Source organism: Geotrypetes seraphini, chromosome 4, assembly GCF_902459505.1.
Source record: "Geotrypetes seraphini chromosome 4, aGeoSer1.1, whole genome shotgun sequence".
Lineage (NCBI taxonomy): Eukaryota > Metazoa > Chordata > Amphibia > Gymnophiona > Dermophiidae > Geotrypetes > Geotrypetes seraphini.
Genome location: NC_047087.1, coordinates 323,111,436 through 323,135,517, shown reverse-complemented (window position 1 = coordinate 323,135,517; position 24,082 = coordinate 323,111,436). Strand labels below are relative to the sequence as shown.

The following is a 24,082-nucleotide window of genomic DNA, read 5'->3' as shown; positions in this document are numbered from 1 at the left end:
CCTCGGGTATGACCCAGTAGAGGCACTGCTTATGTTCTTATGTTCTTAATATGACCATATTGGGGAAAAGCTTAGAACTTTGGAATTCTTTGCCTATTGGATCTGGATGTCAGAGTTATATCCGATTATGTGAAATTTCAACATTTAGGCCTGGATTTTGTAACTGGCACCATTGTCAGAGGCTGCCTTAAAAGCGGTCTCCGATTTCTTGTCAGTCATATGACGGTGACAGGTACAGAATCACATTCCGGCAAAGGTAAGTGCCAAAAAAATGTAGACCAGGGTTTTCTAGGCTGGGCGTAGGACAGTCCTTGATGATCCTGACCTCTTAATTACATGATCCTAATTTTTTCTTTGGTGTAGGACTGAGCATGCTTTTCACTGTGGTGTATATAAAGATTCTGAGCCAAAGAAGCCACATGCTAAAGTGGGCCCTGATCTGGGGCATATAGGCACTGGGCTAGCTCAGCACATGCAAGGCCTGACTGAAGATCTTCTGACTTACCCATGTCTGATCAAGTCATATGTTGGTGCTCCAAAGTCTGACTGTGGGGAGGCGATGCAGGTGTCGGTGAAGACCTGCAGCTGGGTGTCTTGTGTATCTACAGAAATCTGCAGGAGGAGAGTCTGGTTCAAGTCGACAAAGTAGGGATACTGGGTCACTGGGCTGGAGAAATCTTCAGACTCATAGAAGGACATACTGACATTATATCTGCCAATTTCATTCTCTGTGTGAATGATGTCATCCTCCGTTACATACATGATTTCAACTGTTGAGTTATTCTCCATCTCACATTTCACAATGATTTGTAGTTGCTTCTGACGGGTGATAACGGTACCATCAGGAGAAGCAGAGATTGTGTTGGTGTAAATCACTGTGTGGTCCTCCACCTAGCAAAAAATAACAGTCACAGCTTCAAGCAGCATTTAGGGTGCTGGTGTATTGAAAAACTACTGACTGAATGGTAAAACCAGAGGACATAATTTGAGGTTGAGGGGTGGTAGATTCAAAGGCAATGTTAGGAAATTCTACTTTAAGGAGAGGGTGGTGGATGCCTGGAATGCGCTTCCGAGAGAGGTGGTGGAGACTAAAGCTGTGACTGAGTTCAAAGAAGCTTGGGATGAACACAGAGGATCTAGAATCAGAAAATAATATTAAAAATTGAACTAAGGCTTTTACTGGGCAGACTTGCACGGTCTGTGTCTGTATATGGCCATTTGGTGGAGGATGGACTGGGGAGGGCTTCAATGGCTGGGAGGGTGTAGATGGGCTGGAGTAGGTTTTAACGGAGATTTCGGCAGTAGGAACCCAAGCACAGTACCGGGTAGAACTTTGGATTCTTGCCCAGAAATAGCTAAGAAAAATTTTTTTAAATTGAATCAGGTTGGGCAGACTGGATGGACCATTTGGGTCTTTATCTGCCGTCATCTACTATGTTATGTTACTATGAAGGCTGAGCACTTCTCTAATCATCTCGGAGAATAGGTACAGTGAGTTACTGAACTTCTAAACTCGTCCTGCATCCAAAAGGCCACTTTAGATGTGGTCACTCTAGTGTCTGTTCTCGTCGTATGAAAACAATAACATTTATACAGAACTTTTAGACTGAATTGATTTATAAATTGTTAAGAGTAAGGGCATTGTATATGTAGCCCAACGTCCAAAGGTTGTGGTAAGAGCAGTTAACATAGTTGGTTTTAAGAAAGGTTTGGACAAATTCCTGGAGGAAAAGTCCCATAGTCTGCTATTGAGACAGAGATGGGGGAAGCCACTGCTTGCCCTGGATTGGTGGCATGGAATATTGGTACTCCTTGGGTTTTGGCCAGGTACTAGGGACCTGGATTGACCACCATAAGGATGGGCTAGATGGACCATTGGTCTGACCCAGTAAGGCTATTCTTATGTTCTAGTTGAATTTGAGATTATTATACCAAACTACCCTCAGCAAATGAACTAGCACAACATTTTGACTCAAAAATCAAAAACCTAAGAAATAACTACTCAACCATTGATACATATGAATATCAATCAATTGTTATATCAAGAAATGAAATACCAGCGGACATGCTCTGGAGTTCCTTCCACAATCCAGATTGGAATAATTACATCAAATTATATAACAAATACTCTAAATCACACTGTGTCCTGGACTCATGTCCCCAGGAAATTATGAAAGCAGCTCCACTAGGCTTTAAATTATCCCTATTGAATTATCTAACCAATAATCTAAACAATGGAAAATTCCTCACCGATAATGGTCATATTATAATAACCCCAATCCCAAAAAGCTGTAAAGAACCGGCAACATCAATAATCAACTATAGACCAGTAGCATCTATTCCATTTATGGTAAAAATCAAGGAAGGATTGGTACACATCCAACTAATGAAATATCTTGACCAATTCTCTCTTCTTCACGAAACTCAATCTGGTTTTAGGCCTCTATTTAGCACTGAAACAGTAATTGCAGCCATTCTGGACAATTTGCGTTACTTATTCAGCAAAGGCCTCAACGCCCTAATCATGCAATTTGACATGAGTTCCGCCTTTGACCTGGTGGACCATGGAGAACTGCTACAATGCCTAGACTCAATCGGAATCAAAGGAGAAGTACTGAACTGGTTATGAGGTTTCCTTATTTCACGCACCTACCAAGTCCGCTTTAATCACGATCTCTCAAACACATGGAGTAATCCATCTGGCGTGCCACAAGGATCACCACTATCCCCTTTGCTCTTCAATGTCTACATGTCCTCATTGGGTGCACAATTGTCCCAACTAGGGATAAAACTATTTAGCTACGCTGACGACTTTACAATAATTATCCCATTCACCAACTCTGTCTCAGAAGTCACCCCCAAAACAACAGAAGTACTAAATCGGATGGAGCAATGGATGACTGAATTCAGACTAAAACTAAACCCAGAGAAAACAAAATTTTTCATAGCATCGCCACACCCATTTGACACTAAAGCACCAACAATGCCAGACACTGGGAGGGTATTCATCGGAGGCATAGAGGAGAGCCTAACAACAATAAATGTGGAGTTGGACATGATTTACTTTCAGATTGACAAACTAAAAAGTGATAAATCTCCTGGACCGGACGGGATTCACCCGAGAGTATTAAAGGAACTTAAGATAGAAATTGGGGAACTATTACAATCCTTAGCTAACATGTCAATTAGGACCGGGCAAATACCAGACGACTGGAGGATAGCAAATGTCATCCCAATTTTCAAAAAAGGATCAAGAGGTGAACCAGGAAACTATAGACCGGTTCCTGGGAGATAATCGAAGCACTAATTAAAGATTGCATTGTGCAACACTTGGAAAAGCACAACCTAATGAGAGCTAGTCAACACGGCTTCAGGAAGGGGAGGTCATGTTTGACAAATTTACTTCAATTCTTTGAGAAGGTGAACAAGCAAATAGATAGTGGAGATCCAGTGGACATAATTTACTTGGACTTCCAAAAAGCGTTTGACAAGGTTCCGCATGCAAGGCTTATGAGTAAACTACTAAGTCATGGAATAGGAGGAGAAGTGCACGGATGGATCGGAAATTGGCTAGAGAACAGAACGCAGAGGGTAACCATAAATGGGAAATTCTCGGACTGGGAAAAGGTGACCAGCGGCGTGCCCCAGGGCTCAGTTCTTGGGCCCATCTTGTTCAATATTTTTATAAATGACCTGGAAGAGGAAACATCATGCAATATAATCAAGTTTGCAGATGATATAAAACTATGTCGGGCAGTTGGCTCTCAAAGGGACTGTGAGGATCTTCAGAAGGATCTAAATCAGCTGGAAATGTGGGCGATAAAGTGGCAGATGAATTTTAACAAATGCAAGGTGATGCATCTGGGAAAGAAAAACATAGAACATGATTACAAGATGTCGGGGGTGACATTAGCCAAATGCGAACAAGAAAGGGATTTGGGGGTTCTGATAGACAGAACCCTAAAGCCATCGGCTCAATGTTCGGCGGCGGCGAAGAAAGCAAATAGGATGTTAGGTATGATTAAGAAGGGGATCACGAGTAGGTCGGAAGATGTTATAATGCCACTTTACAGAACAATGGTCAGACCACACTTAGAATACTGTGTCCAACACTGGTCTCCATACCTTATGAAGGATAAAATTCTGTTGGAGAGGGTGCAGAGGCGAGCCACGAAACTAGTCAAAGGCATGGAGAATTTAACCTACAAGGAACGCCTTGGAAAACTGGGACTGTTCACCCTCGAAAAGAGAAGACTGCGTGGGGATCTGATAGAGACTTTTAAAATATTAAAAGGATTTGACCAAATTGACCAGGAAGCAGCATTACTGACATTTTCAGATGTGACATGGACAAGAGGTCATAGCCTGAAACTGAATGGCAACAGGTTCAGGACAAATGTCAGGAAGTTCTGTTTCACACAAAGAGTGGTGGGCGCTTGGAATGCTCTCCCGGAGGAGGTGGTGGCAGAGAATACTGTTCTGGGTTCAAACGCAAGTTGGATGCACACCTTCTTGCAAATCATATTGAGGGATATGGGAAATCCGGGTCTCCAACAAGGAGCACCTAAATGGGCCTCCGCGTGTGCGGATCGCCGGACTAGATGGACCTTGGTCTGATCCGGTGAAGGCGTTTCTTATGTTCTTATATAAGTGCATCATTAACCTTATATATCCCATTCAACCCACTATGAAGATATTGGGAGTAACACTGGACCAGAACCTGACCATGAAAGACCAGGTAGACTCCTTGATCAGAAAAATCTTTCTCACCCTCTGGAAGCTTCGGTCCATCAGAGCTTACTTTGATGTCTCATCATTTCGTATTCTGGTACAATCCCTTATACTGAGTCAACTAGATTATTGTAACATCGCCTACTTGGCACTCCCCCAGAAGTATACGCGACGATTGCAACTAGTTCAAAATGCAGCGATCAGACTACTCTGTGGACTGAAAAAGTTTGATTACGTGACACCTTCCTATCGTCTTTTACACTGGCTGCCGCTGGAGGCATGTGTGAAATTCAAGTTTGGTTGTTTCTGCTTCAAGGTACTCTACGGCCTAGCCCCTAAATACATAACAGACCTTTTCTCCTTCACAACCAACAGACACAAACGAAGCTCACATCTGAACTTTGTCTCTCCACCAGTCAGAGGTTGTAAATTTAAAAGTCATTACCAACATCTTCTCGCACATCAAGCAGCTTTATGGGGTAAAGACCTCGAACAATTACTTGTGCCCACTATCTATGTGGAATTCAGGAAACACCTAAAAACACATCTGTTCCTGAAATACTTAGGAAACCAACCTATACAATCTCAATCCTCAACAAATGATCACTAGAACTATCAATAATTAAGTCTGTACTTTGTTTATTCCATTTAATCTGTAACATTTCTAAAAATTGTAAACCGCATAGAACTTCACTGTCCTGCGGTATATAAACTGTTATTATTATTATTAGAATGTAAAAATGTAATAGAATGTGGAAAAAAAGAAAAACCTTAAATGAGTGTGTAGAATTTGGTTCTGTATTGTTTCCCAATAAAGATAATCATAACATCACATAAAAATCCATTTGTAGACCGCAAACGCCAATGAGTTTACAAAAGATTAACTGTTTAAATTCTTTATTCATTTTTGTGTTACAACAAGTGTTACAAATAAACTCAATAGGAACTTAAATACACACTTGACTAACTCATATATTAATATCAAGTTTATCATTAATATAATAATCCCCTGTCCCACCCTCCTTCCCAACCAATAATACATAAATCAATTTTATTGTATATTCTTTAAATATTAATTTAGTATATAATAATCAAAATTGAAAAACCCACCCCATTTCCCTCTTTACAATTTTCTTATCATGGGAAAAGTTCATTAGAGAAATTATGTTAACGGTCTTTAGATGTTTCCAGTGTTATTTATGGGAAAAATTATCCTTCATTACAAAAATCGGTTAATGGTCCCCATATTTTTTTAATATTAGTTAAAGATTAACTACAAATACATAATCATGATGAGAATGGAATAGTTAAGGGCAAAGAAACTTCCGAAATTAAAAAGGTTTTCAGTTGTCTAAGACATAGATAACCGTGTGAGGTCTTTATCCCAGAATCGTCCTGGAGAGAGAGAGTTCTCTCATGACATCTTTGAAATCTGCAACCCTTCACCTAGAGAGACTTGATTTATACTAGATAAACTGGTGCTGAGAACAGGGCAGACATCTATCTCTGAATGTAGTACATCGACACCCTAATGGTTTAAATAAAGAATTAGACCTCACGGTCTTTTTTATGAACAAATTTTGTATTATGTGTTCAGTCTGAACAGTTGTCAACGACAGAGATCTTTTTATTGACCCCTCACTATCTCTCTTCACTTATCTCCCCTCCGCTCAGCTAATAAGTCCCTCCTATCTGTGCCTTTCTCTTCCTCTGCCAACTCCAGGCTCCGTCCCTCCTATCTTGCTGCGCTGTATGTTTGGAACAAGCTGCTCAAATCCCTACAGCAGGCTCCATCTCTGGCAGAGTTCAAGGCCCAGTTAAAAGCCCACCTCTTTGAGATTGCTTTCGACTCCTAACTCCTCTCACCTTGGGTTCTGCATCCCCAACCCTATATGCCATTTCTATCTATCCAAGTTAGATTGTAAGCTCTTCTGAGCAGGGACCGTCTATAAATGTCTGCCCACCTCTTTAAGAGTGCTTTCGACTCCTAACTCCTCTCACCTTGGGTTCTGCATCCCCAACCCTATATGCCATTTCTATCTATCCAAGTTAGATTGTAAGCTCTTCTGAGCAGGGACCGTCTATAAATGTCTGCCCACCTCTTTGAGAGTGCTTTCGACTCCTAACTCCTCTCACCTTGGGTTCTGCATCCCCAACCCTATATGCCATTTCTATCTATCCAAGTTAGATTGTAAGCTCTTCCGAGCAGGGACCGTCTATAAATGTCTGCCCACCTCTTTAAGAGTGCTTTCGACTCCTAACTCCTCTCACCTTGGATTCTGCATCCACAACCCTCTATGTCATGTCTGTCTGTCCAAAGGGAGGGGGGCGGTCCACCCCGCCCCGGGTGCAGCACAGCCGACCAGGTCCCCTTACTTTTGTGGCGCTTCCCCAACCGACCGACTGACAACAGCCCCGGTCTGACAAACCTCCCTGCCCTTAACCGCGAATCTAAATTTCCTTCTTACAGGTGCTGTAAGAAGGTAATTTAGATTCATGGTTAAGGGCAGGGAGGTTTGTCGGACCAGGGCTGTTGTCGGTCGGTCGGGGAAGCGCCACAAAAGTAAGGGGACCTGGCCAGCTGTGCTGCACCCGGGGTGGGGCGGACCGCCCCCCTCCCTTGGTAGCCACTCGAGCCGCGAGGCTACTCCTCCTTACCTACCCTGCCTGCAGCACAGAGCCGTACGGAAGTCTTCCCGACGTCAGCGCTGACGTCGGGAAGACTTCCGTTCGGCTCTGTGCTGCAAGCAGAGAAGGTAGGGAGAAAAGTCCCGCGACCCAGCCCCGCAGGAACCCCGCTACCCTCGGAGGAGTCCCCAGGGGATCCCCGCGACCCTAGGGGGCGTCCCCATGGGATTCCCGCGACCCTAGGGGGCGTCACCACGGGATCTCCGTGACCCGAAGGGGGAACCCGCGGGATGCCCGCGGGTCCCGCGGGATTCCCGTCGTCCCCGTTCCCGTGCAGCTCTCTAATTATAAGCTCTTCCAAGCAGGGACCGTCTATAAATGTCAGCCCACCTCTTTGAGAGTGCTTTCGACTCCTAACTCCTCTTACCTTGGGTTCATCATCCCCAGCCCTATATGTCATGTCTGCCTGTCCAAGTTAGATTGTAAGCACTTCCAAGCAGGGACCATCTATAAATGTCAGCCTACCTCTTTGAGAGTGCTTTCGACTTCTAACGCCTCTCACCTTGGATTCTGCATCCACAACCCTCTATGTCATGTCTGTCTGTCCAAATTAGATTGTAAGCTCTTCTGAGAAGGGATTGTCTATAAATGTCAGCCCACCTCCTTGAGAGTGCTTTTGACTACTAACTCCTCTCACCTTGGGTTCTACATCCCCAACCCAATATGTCATTTCTATCTATCCAAGTTAGATTGTAAGCTCTTCTGAGCTGGGACCGTCTATAAATGTCAGCCCACCTCTTTGAGAGTGCTTTCGACTTCTAACTCATCTCACCTTGAGTTCTGCATCCCCAAGCTGGCCAAGTTAGATTGTAAGCTCTTCCGAGCAGGGACCGTCTATTAAATGTCAAAATGTACAGTGTTGCATATGCCTCTGAGCACTATATAAGTGAAAAATAGTAGTAGTATATAACAGGAGTAATCTATGACTTAGCAACATCAAAGAAATTGTGATCATTGGGCGGACCGGATGGGCCATTCAGGTCTTTATCTGCCATCATTTACTATGTTACTGTGTTTTATATCAGCGTGTGACAAGCCTACATGAAGAACTCCTCCTAATGCCAGAGGCTGGAATGCGATATCAGTGCTGCCTCTAGTGACCAGAAGTGGAATAGGATATAAGTATATGAGAAATAACCTCTAGTGACCAGGGTCTAGAATAGAAGACAACATGTGAGTCACATCTTTCTGAAGAGCATCCTCTAGTGGTCAGAGGCTAGAAAGCATATTAATGGGTGAGGAGCTCCCTCTACTGACTGGAGACTGGAATGGGATAATGGTCTGAGGTGTTCTTTCTAATGTCCAGAAGGACAAGTAGAATATTGGCATATGAGCTCTTCCATTCTTAGATTTTATATTCACATCTAAGACATATTCATGCTCTAGTGTAAATTTACAGAAAATGGAATATCAGTTTATATGCCCTCTAAGATCTTAAGGACTGTGGAATAGAAAAATGTCTACCATTCTCACGGTGCCGCAGCCCAGCAGTGGTACAAAGAAAGAGACTGGTGTGGATGTAGTTGGTCCGCAGCTTGCGTCATTGAGTGTCAGGTCTTCTGGACGGTAACCAAGTTCCGTCAGGTAGGAGTCTTTGATTATTACCGTCATGGAATCAGCAGAGCATGAAAGAGACACTGCAGGAAAGGAGGGGATGCCAGAGTCAGTGTTTAAACATGAAATTCTTCTTTCCTTCTGATATAAGGTTCCATCTCCTCAGTCACAAACATCAGTTATTACATCTAATAACTTGTTATAAGTGTTTGCATAATCCCGTTCCCCCTCTGAATTTAGGATTTGATTGTACTCATGTGATCATATTCCCACTCAACTAATTTAATATAATTGTAAAATGAACATAATGTACAAACAGTCTTAAATAAAAACACCAAGTACGATTAAAAACAGAGTGACACACAGACATGCATCCGGCACTCTTCTCACATTCAGCTTTCTGCTTCTCAAACAGCCAAATATTTTCTGCTTTTCAGAACTGTAAAAAGTCCGCTATAGTTTTTACTCCACTGGAAGGAAATTCCAGATCACCGTTTAATTACAACTGCCTGTGATTTATTTCCTGCCCCTATGTACTGTAGATCTCTTGAGGCACCTCAGTTCTGCTCTGCAGCACAAACAGAAAGAGAGACAAAAAAGTCATATTGGAGGTGGGGAAACGGGAACCAATTTTGGGGGGGAGGGGGTACTGCTTCCTTTGCCCACCCTAATCTATGTCATATCCCTTGCTCACATGATTTCACAAAATCATTAATTCAAGACTGGAGTGCACACAGTTCCCCAGCTCCATAACTCTGTCAATAGGCCTAATTCTTGCACTTCAGCTCCCCCATTATTCCAGTATTTAGACTGTATATCTCATTTCTCCTACTGTATCCCCACGTCTCTAACACTGAGACCCTCATTCACACCTTTTTCAATGCACCAGAATCATGTACTTCAGCCCTCCCCTCCCCATTCCAACACCCAGACCCTCGTATACAACTTTGTCAATTCACCCAAATCCTGCTGCTTTGGGAATTTTGATGACTTTTCTTCCCCTCACCCTTAAAACCGTAGAGAGCAATGGAGGCTGACGGGAAAGGAAAGCAGGAATGAATGATACAGTTCCTCATAGGAGGCTGTTGAACAAACTTAAAGGGCTGAAGTTAGGACCCAAAGTGGTGAACTGGGTTAGAAACTGGCTGTCGGACAGACGCCAGAGGGTGATGGTTAATGGAAGTCGCTCGGAGGAAGGAAAGGTGAGTAGTGGAGTCCCTCAGGGTTCGGTGCTGGGGCCAATCCTGTTCAATAGTGTGCAAACTAATGCAAACTCTAATCAGACACCAATTGGATACGATCCTGAACGAGGAGAATCTACGGGATCCCTGTCAACATGGATTTACTAAGGGGAGATCCTGCCAATCCAACCTGATCAGCTTCTTTGACTGGGTGACGAGGAAGCTGGATGTTGGGGAGTCCCTGGACATCGTATACCTGGCCTTCAGTAAAGCATTCAATAGCGTACCACACCGCAGGTTGCTGAGCAAGATGAGTTCTATAGGATTGGGCGACACATTGACGAAATGGGTTGGGAACTGGCTTGGAGGTAGGCTTCAGAGGGTAGTGGTGAACGGCACCCCTTCCGAAATGACGGAGGTATTCAGTGGAGTGCCGCAGGGCTCAGTCCTGGGCCCGATCCTATTCAACATCTTTATAAGAGACTTGGCAGAAGGGCTGTGAGGTAAAATAACATTATTCGCCGATGATGCCAAACTAAGCAATGTAGTGGGCAAAAGCACAACAGACATAAATTTAATGTCTGACAACATGATGCACGACCTACTCCTACTGGAGCGCTGGTATAGGTCCTGGCAACTCAGCTTCAATGCCAAAAAATGCAAAGTCATGCACCTGGGCAGCCAAAATCCATGCAAGACTTACACCCTTAATAGCGAGATCCTAACAAGAACTGAAGCAGAACGAGACTTAGGGGTGATCATCAGTGAGAACATGAAGACTGCCAATCAAGTGGAGCAAGCTTCATCCAAGGCAAGGCAAATCATAGGTTGCATACGCAGGAGTTTCGTCAGCCGTAAGCCTGAAGTCATTATGCCATTGTATAGATCCATGGTGAGGCCCCACCTGGAATACTGTGTGCAATTCTGGAGGTCGCATTACCGTAAGGATGTGCTGAGACTGGAGTCGGTCCAGAGAATGGCTACCCGGATGGTCTCGGGACTCAAGGATCTCCCGTACGAGGAACGGCTGGATAAGTTGCAGCTGTACTCACTCGAGGAACGCAGAGAGAGGGGTGACATGATCGAGACATTCCAGTATCTCACGGGCCGCATCGAGGTGGAAGAAGATATCTTCTTTTTCAAGGGTCCCGCGACAACAAGGGGGCATCCGTGGAAAATCAGGGGCGGGAAACTGCACGGGGACACCAGGAAATTCTTTTTCACTGAAAGGGTGGTTGATCGCTGGAATAGGTTATTGAGGCCAGCAGCGTGCCTGATTTTAAGGCCAAATGGGATAGACACATGGGATCTATTCACAGAGAAAGGTAGGGGAGGGTCATTGGGGTGGGCAGACTAGATCGGCCGTGGCCCTTATCTGCCATCTATTTCTATGTTTCTATGTTTCTAATATGTTTGTGAGTGACATTGCTGAAGGGTTAGAAGGAAAAGTGTGCCTTTTTACAGATGATACCAAGATTTGTAACAGAGTAGACATCAAAGAGGGAGTGGAAACTATGAAAAAGGATCTGCAAAAGTTAGAGGAATGGTCTAATGCCTGGCAACTAAAATTCAATGCAAAGAAATGCAGAGTAATGTATTTGGGGATTAATAATAGGAAGGAACCATATATGCTTGGAGGAGAGAAGCTGATATGCACGGACGGGGAGAGGGACCTTGGGGTGATAGTGTCCGAAGATCTAAAGGCGAAAAAACAGTGTGACAAGGCAGTGGCTGCTGCCAGAAGGATGCTGGGCTGTATAAAGAGAGGCGTAGCCAGTAGAAGAAAGAAGGTGTTGATGCCCCTGTACAGGTCATTGGTAAGGCCCCACTTGGAGTATTGTGTTCAGTTTTGGAGACCGTATCTGGCGAAAGACGTAAGAAGACTTGAGGCGGTTCAGAGGAGGGCAACAAAAATGATAGGAGGCTTGCGCCAGAAGATGTATGAGGAGAGACTGGAAGCCCTGAATATGTATATCCTAGAGGAAAGGAGAGACAAGAGAGATATGATTCAGACGTTCAAATACTTGAAGGTATTAATGTAGAACATAATCTTTTCCAGAGAAAGGAAAATGGTAAAACCAGAGGACATAATTTGAGGTTGAGGGGTGGTAGATTCAAAGGCAATGTTAGGAAATTCTACTTTACGGAGAGGGTGGTGGATGCCTGGAATGTGCCCCCGAGAGGGGTGGTGGAGAGTAAAACTGACTGAGTTCAAAGAAGCGTGGGATGAACACAGAGGATCTAGAATCAGAAAATAATATTAAATATTGAACTAAGGCCAGTACTGGATAGACTTGCACGGTCTGTGTCTGTATATGGCCATTTGGTGGAGGATGGGCTGGGGAGGGCTTCAATGGCTGGGAGGGTGTAGATAGGCTGGAGTAGGTTTTAATGGAGATTTCGGCAGTTGGAACCCAAGCACAGTACCGGGTAAAGCTTTGGATTCTTGCCCAGAAATAGCTAAGAAGAAAAAAATTTAAATTGAATCAGGTTGGATGGACCATTCGGATCTTTATCTGCCGTCATCCACTATGTTACTATATGTATTTTAGCACCAGTCCCAGTACAGACCGCTGCGGCACTCCACTGTTTACTCTCCTCCATTGAGAAAAATGACCATTTAACCCTACGCCCTGTTTTCTATCCAATTACCAATTCCTAATCCACAACTGAATTTTGCCACCTATCCCATGACTCTTTAATTTTCTCAGGAGCCTCTCGTGAGGAACTTTATCAAAAGCTTTCTGAAAATATAGATACACTATATCAACCGGCTCACCTTTATCCACATTTGTATTCACACTTCAAAGAAGTCAAGCAAATTGGTGAGGCAAGATCTCCCTTGGCTGAACCCATGCTGACTCCGGCTCATTAAATCATGTTTGTCTACGTGTTCCACAATTTTATTTTTTATAATTGTTTCCACCATTTTGCCCGGTACTGACGTCATTAAACGATGAGGTACCATTAGCCTTTGCATCCACTCTTAAAACATACTGTATGATCTGGCCAAGGCTTTAAGGTCCTCTGAAAAACTACTCGTTGACATACCATCTTTCAAGCAGATTCAATTCGATCTTTTTGATTCAGGTTGAGGGAGCCGTTTGTGAATTTCTCTCTATACTGCTCTATACTGCCATTTGGAAAATTACTGAAAGCGTGTCTTTTTACTCAAACCTTTTGTATGAAATCCTGAAGGTACATTAAGCTGAACAGCATTGCGGAAACTTGTCATCACTAGTTGTTATATACTACAGTAAGTATCTGTAGTTCTTAAACCTGTCCTGTGTGACCCCCTAGCCAGTCGGGTTTTCAAGATATCCCTATTAAATATGCATGAGGCAGATTTGCATATAATAGAGGAGTAAAGTAGCTGAAAAGATCCTGAAAGTAAAAGAGGAAAAGTCTGAGAATTGGCATTTGATCTGAAGGGTCTAATTATACAAGAAGACACCTATGTGAGACATGCAAAAAGCACCTCTGTAAAATAAGCTTGCATAATGATGGGAGGGACTACAGTAGAAGTGCACTGAACAGTTCAAGATTCTGGGAAGGAAGTTGAAGATGAGGACTCAGAAGATAGCGTTTTCAGACATCTTACCAGTACCGAGGGCAGATGTGAAGAGGCAGACGGAACTACAATCAATAAATGCATGGATGAGGAGATGGTGTGAGGAAGAAGGGTTCCACTTTGTGATGAACTGGACAACATTTTGGGGCAAGAGCAAGCTCTTCAGGAGAGATGGACTGCACCTGAGCGCGGCGGGAACTAGACTTCTAGCAAACAACGTCAGGAGAGGAATAGAACAGGCTTTAAACTAAGAAGAAGGGGAAAGCCGACAGTCGACCAAGAGTCGACGTTTCGGAAGAAGGTATCCCGTGAAGATACTAAGTGGGAAAAATGCTGGGAAGAAATAATGGGCAAAACACAGGAGTTGACTGATCCAGAAGAGGAGGCTAAGAGGATAGTAGCACAGGAGAAGAAATTAAAGATCAAAGCACAGGGAAAGGAAACGAAGACAAAAAAATACCAGGACTTAAACTGCATATACATTAATGCAAGGAGCCTAAGGAACAAAATAGGGGAATTAGAAGTCATGGCCAAAATTGAGAACCTGGACATCATTGGGGTCTCCGAAACATGGTGGAATGAAGAAAACAAATGCGATATAGCACTGCTGGGATACAAATTATCACGAGGACAGGATAGGTCAGAAAGGAGAAGAAATAGCCCTAAACATAAAAGAAAGCATACACTCAACCAGAGTGGACACAGCTGCAACAACCAACAAATTGGAATCGCTATGGGTTAAAATACCGGGAAGGAAAGGGCCCGAGATAAAGATGGGCCTGTACTATCGTCCACCTGGGCAAACCGAAGCTACTGATGAAGAAATGGAAGCCGAGATGAAACGAGAATGCAAAAGCGGTAACACGATTATTTTGGGAGACTTCAACTATCCCGGGATAGACTGGAGTCTTGGAAATTCAAAATGTGCCAGGGAGACTGGATTCCTGGAGGCTATATAAGACTGCTTCATGTATCAGCTTGTCAGAGAACCGACGAGAGGGAATGCCACTCTGGATCTAATCCTTAAAGGGCTAAGAAGACCTGCAAGAGAAGTGGAAGTAGTGGGACCGTTGGGAAACAGCGATCACAATATGATCAAGTTCAAAGTTGAAATAGGAATACTGAAGGGAAAGAGAACCACAGTGACAACCTTTAACTTCAAGAAAGGAAACTACAAAGCGAAGAGGGTAATGGTAAGGAAGAAACTTAAGAACAGCTCAAAGAAATGGCAGAATGTAGAGCAAGCCTGGTATTTATTCAAGGACACGAAGAGCAAGGCGCAAAATCTGTATATCCCCAGATTCAGAAAAGGGTGTAAAAAGAGCCGAATAAAAGACCCGGGGTGGATAACTAAAGAAGTGAGGAAAGCAATAGGTGATAAGAATTCATTCAAAAAATGGAAAAAGGGCAAAACCGAGGAGAACTGGAAAGAACACAGGAAGTATCAAAAAGAATGTCACCTTGTGGTTAGAAAAGCAAAAAGAAAATATGAAGAGAGGCTAGCCAGGGAAGCATGAAATTTCAAACTGTTCTTCAGATATGTTAAGGGGAAGCAGCCGGCTAGGGAGGAGGTGGGACCGCTGGATAGGAAGGGAGATAAGAAGGGAGTGGTGAAGGAGGAGAAAGAAGTGGCGGAAAGACTAAATATGTTCTTTTTGTCAGTATTTACAAAAGAGGACACGTCCAACATAACGGAACCTGAACAAATCTTCAAGGGAGACCAAGCAGAAAAATTAACATCCATGGAAGTAAGCCTTGAAGACGTACGCAGGCAGATAGAAAAATTAAAAACTGACAAATCACCAGGCCCGGACGGAATCCACCCTAGGGTTCTGAAAGAACTAAAGGAGGAAATAGCGGAACTACTACAGCAAGTCTATAATCTATCCCTGAAAACAGGCGTGATCCCGGAGGATTGGAAGATAGCCAATGTTACGCCCATCTTTAAAAAGGGATCAAGAGGTGACCCAGGGAACTACAGACCAGTAAGTCTGACCTCGGTTCTGGGGAAAATGGTGGAAGCACTGATAAAAGATAGCATCGAGGAGCATCTAGAAAGGAATAAACTTATGAAAACAAGCCAACATGGCTTCTGCAAGGGAAAATCGTGCCTAACGAACTTATTGCACTTCTTCGAAGGAATTAACAAACGGATGGACAAAGGGGACCCCATAGACATCGTATACTTAGATTTCCAAAAAGCCTTTGACAAGGTACCCCATGAACGCCTACTTCGGAAACTGAAGAACCATGGGGTAGAAGGAGAGGAACTGGTTGGCGGATTGGAATGACCTTACTACCCCTGTGGAACCTGGGCTCCCTCCAATTATTCCGCAAGCAATTGAAAACCTGGCTTTTCACTAAAATGTAATTCTATCCCCCCTTACTCTTCTCTTCTATATATAAGTTCATGTAAACCTTTTTTTTCCTTCTCTTCCTATATTTAAGTTCTTGTAAACCGTGCCGAGCTCCACAACATCCGTGGAAATGATGCGGTATATAAACTTAAAGTTTAGTAGGAAGCAGAGGGTAGGAGTGAAGGGCCACTACTCGGACTGGAGGAGGATCACAAGTGGTGTTCCGCAGGGGTCAGTGCTTGGACCACTGCTATTCAATGTATTTATAAATGATCTAGAAACAGGGACGAAGTGCGAAGTAATAAAATTTGCAGACGACACCAAACTATTTAATAGCGCTAGGACTAAAGAGGACCGTGACCATTTACAAAGGGACCTGAACAAACTAGGGGAGTGGACGACAAGATGGCAGATGAAGTTCAATGTAGATAAATGTAAAGTCTTCCACGTAGGAAACAGAAACCCAAGATACTACTACACAATGGGAGGGCTGGTAATGGGTGAAAGTAGCCTAGAAAAGGACTTAGGGGTACTGGTAGACAAGACAATGAAACCATCGGCCCAGTGCGCAGCGGCCTCTAAGAAGGCGAACAGAATGCTAGGTATCATCAAGAAAGGTATTACAGCCAGAACGAAGGAAGTTATCTTGCCGTTGTATCGGGCGATGGTGCACCTGCATCTGGAGTACTGCGTTCAATACTGGTCGCTGTACCTTAAGAAGGACATGGAGATACTCGAGAGGGTTCAGAAAAGAGCAACGAGATTGATAAAAGGTATGGAAAATCTTTCCTATGCTGAAAGATTGTAGAAGCTGGGGCTCTTTTCCCTGGAAAAGCGGAGGCTTAGAGGGGACATGATAGAGACTTATAAGATCATGAAGGGCATAGAGAAAGTGGAGAGGGACAGATTCTTCAAACCTTCGAAAACTACAAGAACGAGAGGGCATTCGAATAAATTAAAAGGGGACAGATTCAGAACCAATGCTAGGAAGTTCTTCTTCACCCAGAGGGTGGTAGACACTTGGAATGCGCTTCCAGAAGGTGTGGTAGGACAGAGTACGGTATTGGGTTTCAAGAAAGGATTAGACGTTTTCCTGAAGGAAAAGGGGATTGAAGGGTATAGATAGAGGATTAATATGTAGGTCCTGGACCTGATGGGCTGCCGTGTGAGTGGGCTGCTAGGCATGATGGACCTCTGGTCTTACCCAGCAGAGGCACTGCTTATGTTCTTATGTTTCTTTTTCTTCTTTATTCCCTTTATCCTGACAATGATTGAAAATAGTTTAACCTCAGGATTTATACCAAAAGAATGGAAAGAAGCAATCATCCGTCCAATAATAAAAAATCCTAAAGACTCAATTGCAATTGAGTCAAATTATCGACCCATTGCCAATCTCCCCTTTATCGCTAAATTAATAGAAAATGTTGTTTTCAATCATGTAAGCAACTTTGTAGAAAAGACACATACATAACATCCTAATCAAGATAAGCTTCAGATCTAATCACTCAACAGTACACTCTTTGATAGGTCGTACAACCAATATCCAATACCACCTAGATCACCAAAAATCTGTCCTCCCCTTCTCACTTGATCTATCTGCTGCATTTGATACAATTGACCATCATTTACTCACCAAGAGACTGACTTCCATTGGCATTTCTGACCAAGTGCTAAACTGGTTTAAATCATATTTTCAAGATAGGTCAGCCAAATTTATTTTCAACAATTCATCATCAAACAACTATACAAACTCTTATAGCATCCCTCAAGGCTCAATCTTGTCCCCTCTTTTATTTAATATTTTCTTGTCACCACTCCTCACTTTAAGTCAATCCATTGGATGACATCCAGCTTTTTGTATCCATTAAATATAGCTGATTCCAATGAGATAATAAATACAAATAATAAGTTAAAACAAATAAGTCAATGGCTTAAAGACAACATATTGGCCCTGAACGCAACCAAATCTTCAATAATGTTTTTTTCCATGGAAAAAGGATCTTACATTCTCATCACAAATCCTCTTAGACAATTTCCCATTACAAAAAGTAACAACGACAAAAATACTAGGAGTATTATTAGACCAAGAATTTTCTTTTCATGATCAGATTAGTTCAGTAGTTAAAAACTGTTTCTATAAGTTACGTCTCATTAGATCTCGATCCAAAGTCTTCAAACCAGACGCTCTTAATATTCTAATTCATTCTTTGGTTATTTCTAGGCTGGATTACTGCAATACATTGTATCATGGCATAACTCGGAAAGAAATAAGAAGACTACAAATTTTATAAAATACAGCAATAAAAATTATTACTAACTCCAAAAAATATAATCATGTCACATCTCTTCTATGAAAAGCACACTGGTTACCAATTTCACACAGAATAATCTATAAAACTGCACTGATAACCCTCAAAATCCAACAAACCAACATTTCTACATCGTTTTTTGATACCACACTCTCCAGCCAGGACTCTAAGATCAACAGAACAGCATTTGCTGACTATCCCTTCTTTAAAAATAATAGGTACCAGAAGAGCTACGATTTTTACAGTCATAGTACCCCAGCTTTGGAACAATTTACTAATCTATTTACGTGGAGAAACCTTGTTAGAAAAATTTAAAAGCACATTAAAATGCTACCTGTACAAAGACGCATTTGATAATTTATCTATCATAAATTCCAGGCTCAAATACCTAATTTTAACCAGACCTTATAATAATAATAATAATAACAACTTTATTTTTGTATTCCGCCATACCTAGTGAGTTCTAGGCGGTTCACATTAATTAAACATAGTTACATACAGTTAAGTATTAATTGAATAGAGTTGCAGGCAACGAAGTAGATGAAATTGAGGAGCAGGATAGAGTGGATCAAGGGGGGTGGGGGTGGGGTGTAATAAAGGGGGAGGGAGGAGGTTTAGGTTCTTTGAGGAGGGGGCAATTAAGTGTCCTGGCCTTGGAAGAGGTGTGTTTTGAGTAATTTTCTAAAACTGAGGTAGGTGGGAGCTTCGAGGATTAATTGGGCTATCCAAGGGTTTAGTTTGGCGGCCTGGAAGGCGAAGGTTTTGTCGAGGAATTTATTGGAGTGACAGAGTTTTAGGGAGGGGAAGGCGAATAGCTGGATTCTGCGGGAGTTCTTGTTTCTGTGACTCAGGAAGAAGTGTGGGTTGATGTAGTTTGGGGCTAGACCGAATACTGTTTTGTAACAGAAACAGGCGAATTTAAATAGGACTCTGGATTCCAATGGCAGCCAATGAAGTTTGTGGTAAAAAGGGGTGACATGTTCCCATTTTTTCAGGCCAAATATAAGGCAGACAGCGGTGTTCTGGATCATTCTGAGTCTTCTGATAGTTTTCTTCGTGGAGCTCAGGTAAATAATATTACAGTAGTCCAGTATGCTGAGAATGGAGGATTGTACTAGCAGGCGGAATGACGTGTTATCGAAATATTTTTTTATGGTGCGTAGTTTCCAGAGCACCGAGATGCTTTTCCTAACTGTAATGTCAGTGTGTTTCTCCAGGGATAGGTGTTTGTCCAGTGTGACTCCCAGTATTTTTAAGGCTTGTTCGAGGGGAAAGGTCGATCCTTTTACTTGAATTGTGGTGTCTTTGATTTTGTCTATGGGGCTAGCCAGGAAAAATTTTGTTTTGTCGGGGTTTAGTTTTAGTCTGTAGGATAGCATCCAAAGTTCTATCTGATTAAGTGTATTTGAAAGGGAGGTGAGGAATTCTGGTGTGAAACTGGATAGCGGGATGACTATTGTAATGTCATCTGCGTAGATGAAAATGTATAGGTCACAACCTCTCCATCCTCTTTTTGGCTTAGCCATATTTGTAAAACATTCTTCATTACCCTCCTGATGTTGTTTTTCCCTTAAATGTATTTTTACTTTCTTTAAAGATTGTAGTTCACCCCTCTTCCCTTTTGTATCGCTAATTACTTATGTACATACATTGTATGTTTAATTGTACAAATTGTTTTATTTTGTCTCCCAATTTTAAATTGTAATACGCATAGAAATATTTGATATTGCGTGTACAACAAACTTCTAATAAACTTGAAATTTGAGATGAGAAGGAATATTGTTTAGAGATGGTGGTGGAAACAGTGATGGAGTTCAAAAAAGCATGGGATGAACACAGAGGATCTAGAATCAGAAAATAATAGTAAATAGTGAAGAACTAAGGCCAGTACTGGGCAGACTTGCACGGTCTGTGTCTGTATATGGCCGTTTGGTGGAGGATGGGCTGGGGAGGGCTTCAATGGCTGGGAGGGTGTTGAAGGACTGGAGTGAGTTTTGACAGAGACTTCAGTAGTTGGAACCTAAGAACAGTACCGGGCAGAGCTTTGGGTTCTTGCCCAGAAATAGCTAAGAAGAAGAAAAAAAAATTTAATTGAATCAGGTTGGGCAGACTCAATGGACCATTTGGGTCTTTATCTGCCATCATCTACTGTGTATGTTACTATGGTGAACATACACCTGCAACAGCTAAACATAAATCAGTAGTGTCAGGGGAGGACGAAAGAGTCAGGATTGGCCCCCGTGAGAACGGGCTACTGGGCTTGATTGGTCTGACCAAGTAAAGCTATTCATATGTTCTTTCTGGAACATTTTGACACATGAGTGTACAGGGATCCGTAATGGTTTTGAGGCTAAGGATAAGAGGGCCATATTTAGAGGCGTTATTTACAGAGTGTGGAAAAAGCAAAGCCATGAGCAGGGCTGAGCAGAAGGAGAGGGGCCTGGTACATCTTCTGGTACTTACTGTTTCCAGTCAACTCTGACCGATATTGTGCCGAGAAGCCCCGGTAAGAATTGGCATAATCAGTGCTCAGAACAGCAGTCAGAGTGTCTGATGAGGTTTCAAAGGTAGGTGTCTGGCGACCACAAACTTTGGCAATTAGCGGAGAGCTGGTAGACGGGCCATCGTAAAGTGCAAGGAAATCAAAGCGGCAATTTTCATCAATCTCCAGGCTAAAGTCAAAGAAGAGAGAAGATTGTCTTTAATCCATACATTGCTTTATATCTGAGGTCAATGGCTGCTGGAGGGAAAGGGCCTGGACTGGAAGTTCTTGATATGAAGAAAAGGAGAGGCACTGGGATAGCAGGTGGGAGGGCAAGGGGGTGTACTGGTTTATAAGTGCAGGATGGAAGGCTTGAGGAAATACTGTGGTTGGAAGGAAGGAAGCTATACAGCTGAAAATTACCAACCAGGTGATTTAACCAACCCAGAACTGTTTTTACGTTGAAAATTAACCCATTTGGTGTCAGTTTCATAAACTGACTCCATTAGCGGCACTTCTAAGCCAGTAGTTGAACTGCTAGAGCCAAAAGTAAGGTGCATCTGCTTCCGACAGGTCAGTTACTGTGTCTTTGTTTAGCACACAATGTGCAAAATTGATCATATTCTTTATGTTGCTTGGGGCCAGCACGTGACACGCCTAAGCTCCGCCCATGTGTACCCCCCCCCCCCCCTTCTCCGGTTAATTGCATGTGAAGCAATATAGGAGCATTATTTATAGAATCATGCCTAGTCCTTGCATTGCACTGGCGCCAGTGATGTGCTTAATCGCTGCCATTCTACAAGGGTTTTTTGAAAAGTTCGGTACAAAACAAGTTAAATGTTTTTAAAAAACCCAACCCAGTTATATTTCTCAATTTAGTCCATCGAGTGTCCAGTTTTTCCTTCCCATTGAAAAAATAGGTTTTGTCAAATTTTAAAAACTATTTGTTTAACTTGTTTTTTTTAGCAAGCTTTTCAACCCGCAGTATTGGTACCTAGACGTAGGCGCCAGCTTATACAATTGCTGTGGCCAAAGGACTCTGGAGATGGAAGAAGTTGTGAAACACTATGATAACGGAGAAAAGTACGAAAACAGCATCATCAGTGCCGAGTGACTGCTCTGTCCTACGTGTGGAGAAAGAGAAGATTCTCAAGAACCAATAAGCACAAAGACTCAGAAAAATACCGCTGGCTCGGTGGGAAAAGGGCCTACTCTGGCTTAGAAGTGAGGCAAACCCATTTCAGACCACAGGAGGAAATTCTCGTCAGATGTGGAAACGGTGTTCTTTAATACACTCTTCCAATTTATTTATCTTCTTATAGGAAATACTTTTCAACCAAGCAAGGAGTAAAAAGTCAGAGCTTGTCTTGCTTGAGGACTAGAAAGGGTAACAAGCAAATGCCTCCTTATTCAACAGTCTTATATTTTCATGTATAAAGATAAAATTTACCAACAAATATCAAGGGTGGCATGGCACCCTCCATTGTGAATCTTTTCATGAAATCTTATGAAGATGGAGATTTTTCAGCAAACATAAAGTTATGGGCTCATTTTATAGAAACGCTATTCTCACATGACCCCTCTCCTCAAGTCACTTCATTGGCTCCCCGTCCATTTCCAAATACAGTTTAAATTCCTCTTGCTGACTTACAAGTGCATTCGCTCTGAAGCCCCACGATTTCTCTCCTCACTTCTCTCCTCCTATGCCCCCCCCCTCCCAATCTCCACTCTCTTATCTGTAGCCTTCTCTTTCATTGCCAACTGCAGACTCCGTCCCTTCTTTCTTGGGGCGCCGTATGCCTGGAACAGGCTGCCTGAATCAATACGTCATGCTCCGTCCCTGGCAGTGTTCAAATCCAAGCTAAAGGCCCACTTTTTGGAAACTGCTTTCAACTCTTAACTCCCACCTAGATCCACTATAATCTCCCCAACCCTGAAATGTCCTGTCTAAATTAGATTGCAAAATGTACAGCGCTGTGTATGCCTTTCAGTGCTATAGAAATATTAAATAGTAGTTGTAGTAATAGACAATGTTTATCTTCTGTGGAAAGGCTCAAGGGAAGGGCTTATAGAGTTTGTACAATGATTAAATAGTAGGCACCCTAAAATTCAATTTAGCATTACCAGTGAGATCTCTTTTTTTTTTAGATCTTGTGATCAAAAAGACAGGGAAGGGGTTTGAAACTAAGGTATATCATCAACCAACGGACAAGAACACGCTCCTTCACTTTCAAAGTTGCCACCCTTCAGCACTGAAGAGAAGCTTACCCTTTTCACAATTTTTAAGACTGAGGCGTAGCTATTTGTCTATAGAAGAATATAAATCACAGACAGAGGAGTTTAAAGTGAAATTGTGTAATTGGGGATACCCTAAGGATGTTGTTGACAAAGCTTATAAAAGAGCGAGTACATCAATGGGGATCTTCTATTTGCAGAAAAACCAAAACAAGAAGAAGATGAAGCTTTTACGTGTGTTATGAAGTATGGAGTGGGAGTTGAATAAGTGGCATCAATAATAAGATAACAGCTGTGATACAGCTGAATCCCACATTCAGAGACAGGAATGTAAGGATGGCATTTAGTCGGAACCAGAATTTGAAGGAACGGCTATGTCCGTCAGTTATATATAACTTGGAGCATGATGCACGGAGAGAGGGGAAGTGTAAAACATGTGAGAACACACAAGAACTGAGTGGGGAGTTCATACATCTGGGCACTAATAAGAAATGCCAGTTATAACATTCTACAACATGTGAAACGTCATATGTAGTTTATATGGTAACGTGTCCTTGTAATAAAATATATTAGAGAAACTGTGCCTCTTCTCCCTCGAACAGAGGAGATTGAGAGGGGACATGATCGAAACATTCAAGGTACTGAAGTGGATAGACTTAGTAGATAAGGACAGGTTGTTCACCCTCTCCAAGGTAGGGAGAACGAGAGGGCACTCTTTAAAGTTGAAAGGGGATAGATTCCGTACAAACATAAGGAAGTTCTTCTTCACCCAGAGAGTGGAGGAAAACTGGAACGCTCTTCCGGAGTCTGTTATAGGGGAAAACACCCTCCAGGGATTCAAGACAAAGTTAGACAAGTTCCTGCTGAACAAGGACGTACGCTGGTAGGGCTAGTCTCAGTTAGGGCTTAGGGCGCTGGTCTTTGACCAGAGGGCCGCCACGTGAGCGGACTGCTAGGCATGATGGACCACTGGT

The 24,082-nt window shown here is 42.7% G+C and overlaps 1 protein-coding gene across 1 annotated transcript in view; it reads right to left on the bottom strand.

Moving 5' to 3' along the window:
- Positions 1–24,082, bottom strand: part of DMBT1 (deleted in malignant brain tumors 1) — a 572,499-nt gene that overhangs the window by 1,473 nt on the left and 546,944 nt on the right. Inside the window, exons 55-57 of the mRNA XM_033942984.1 lie at positions 20,855–21,063; positions 8,884–9,056; positions 506–891 (exon numbers count right to left, since the gene is read on the bottom strand). Of these exons, the coding sequence (XP_033798875.1) occupies positions 506–891; positions 8,884–9,056; positions 20,855–21,063 (768 nt within the window). The remainder of the gene's footprint in view (positions 1–505; positions 892–8,883; positions 9,057–20,854; positions 21,064–24,082) is intronic.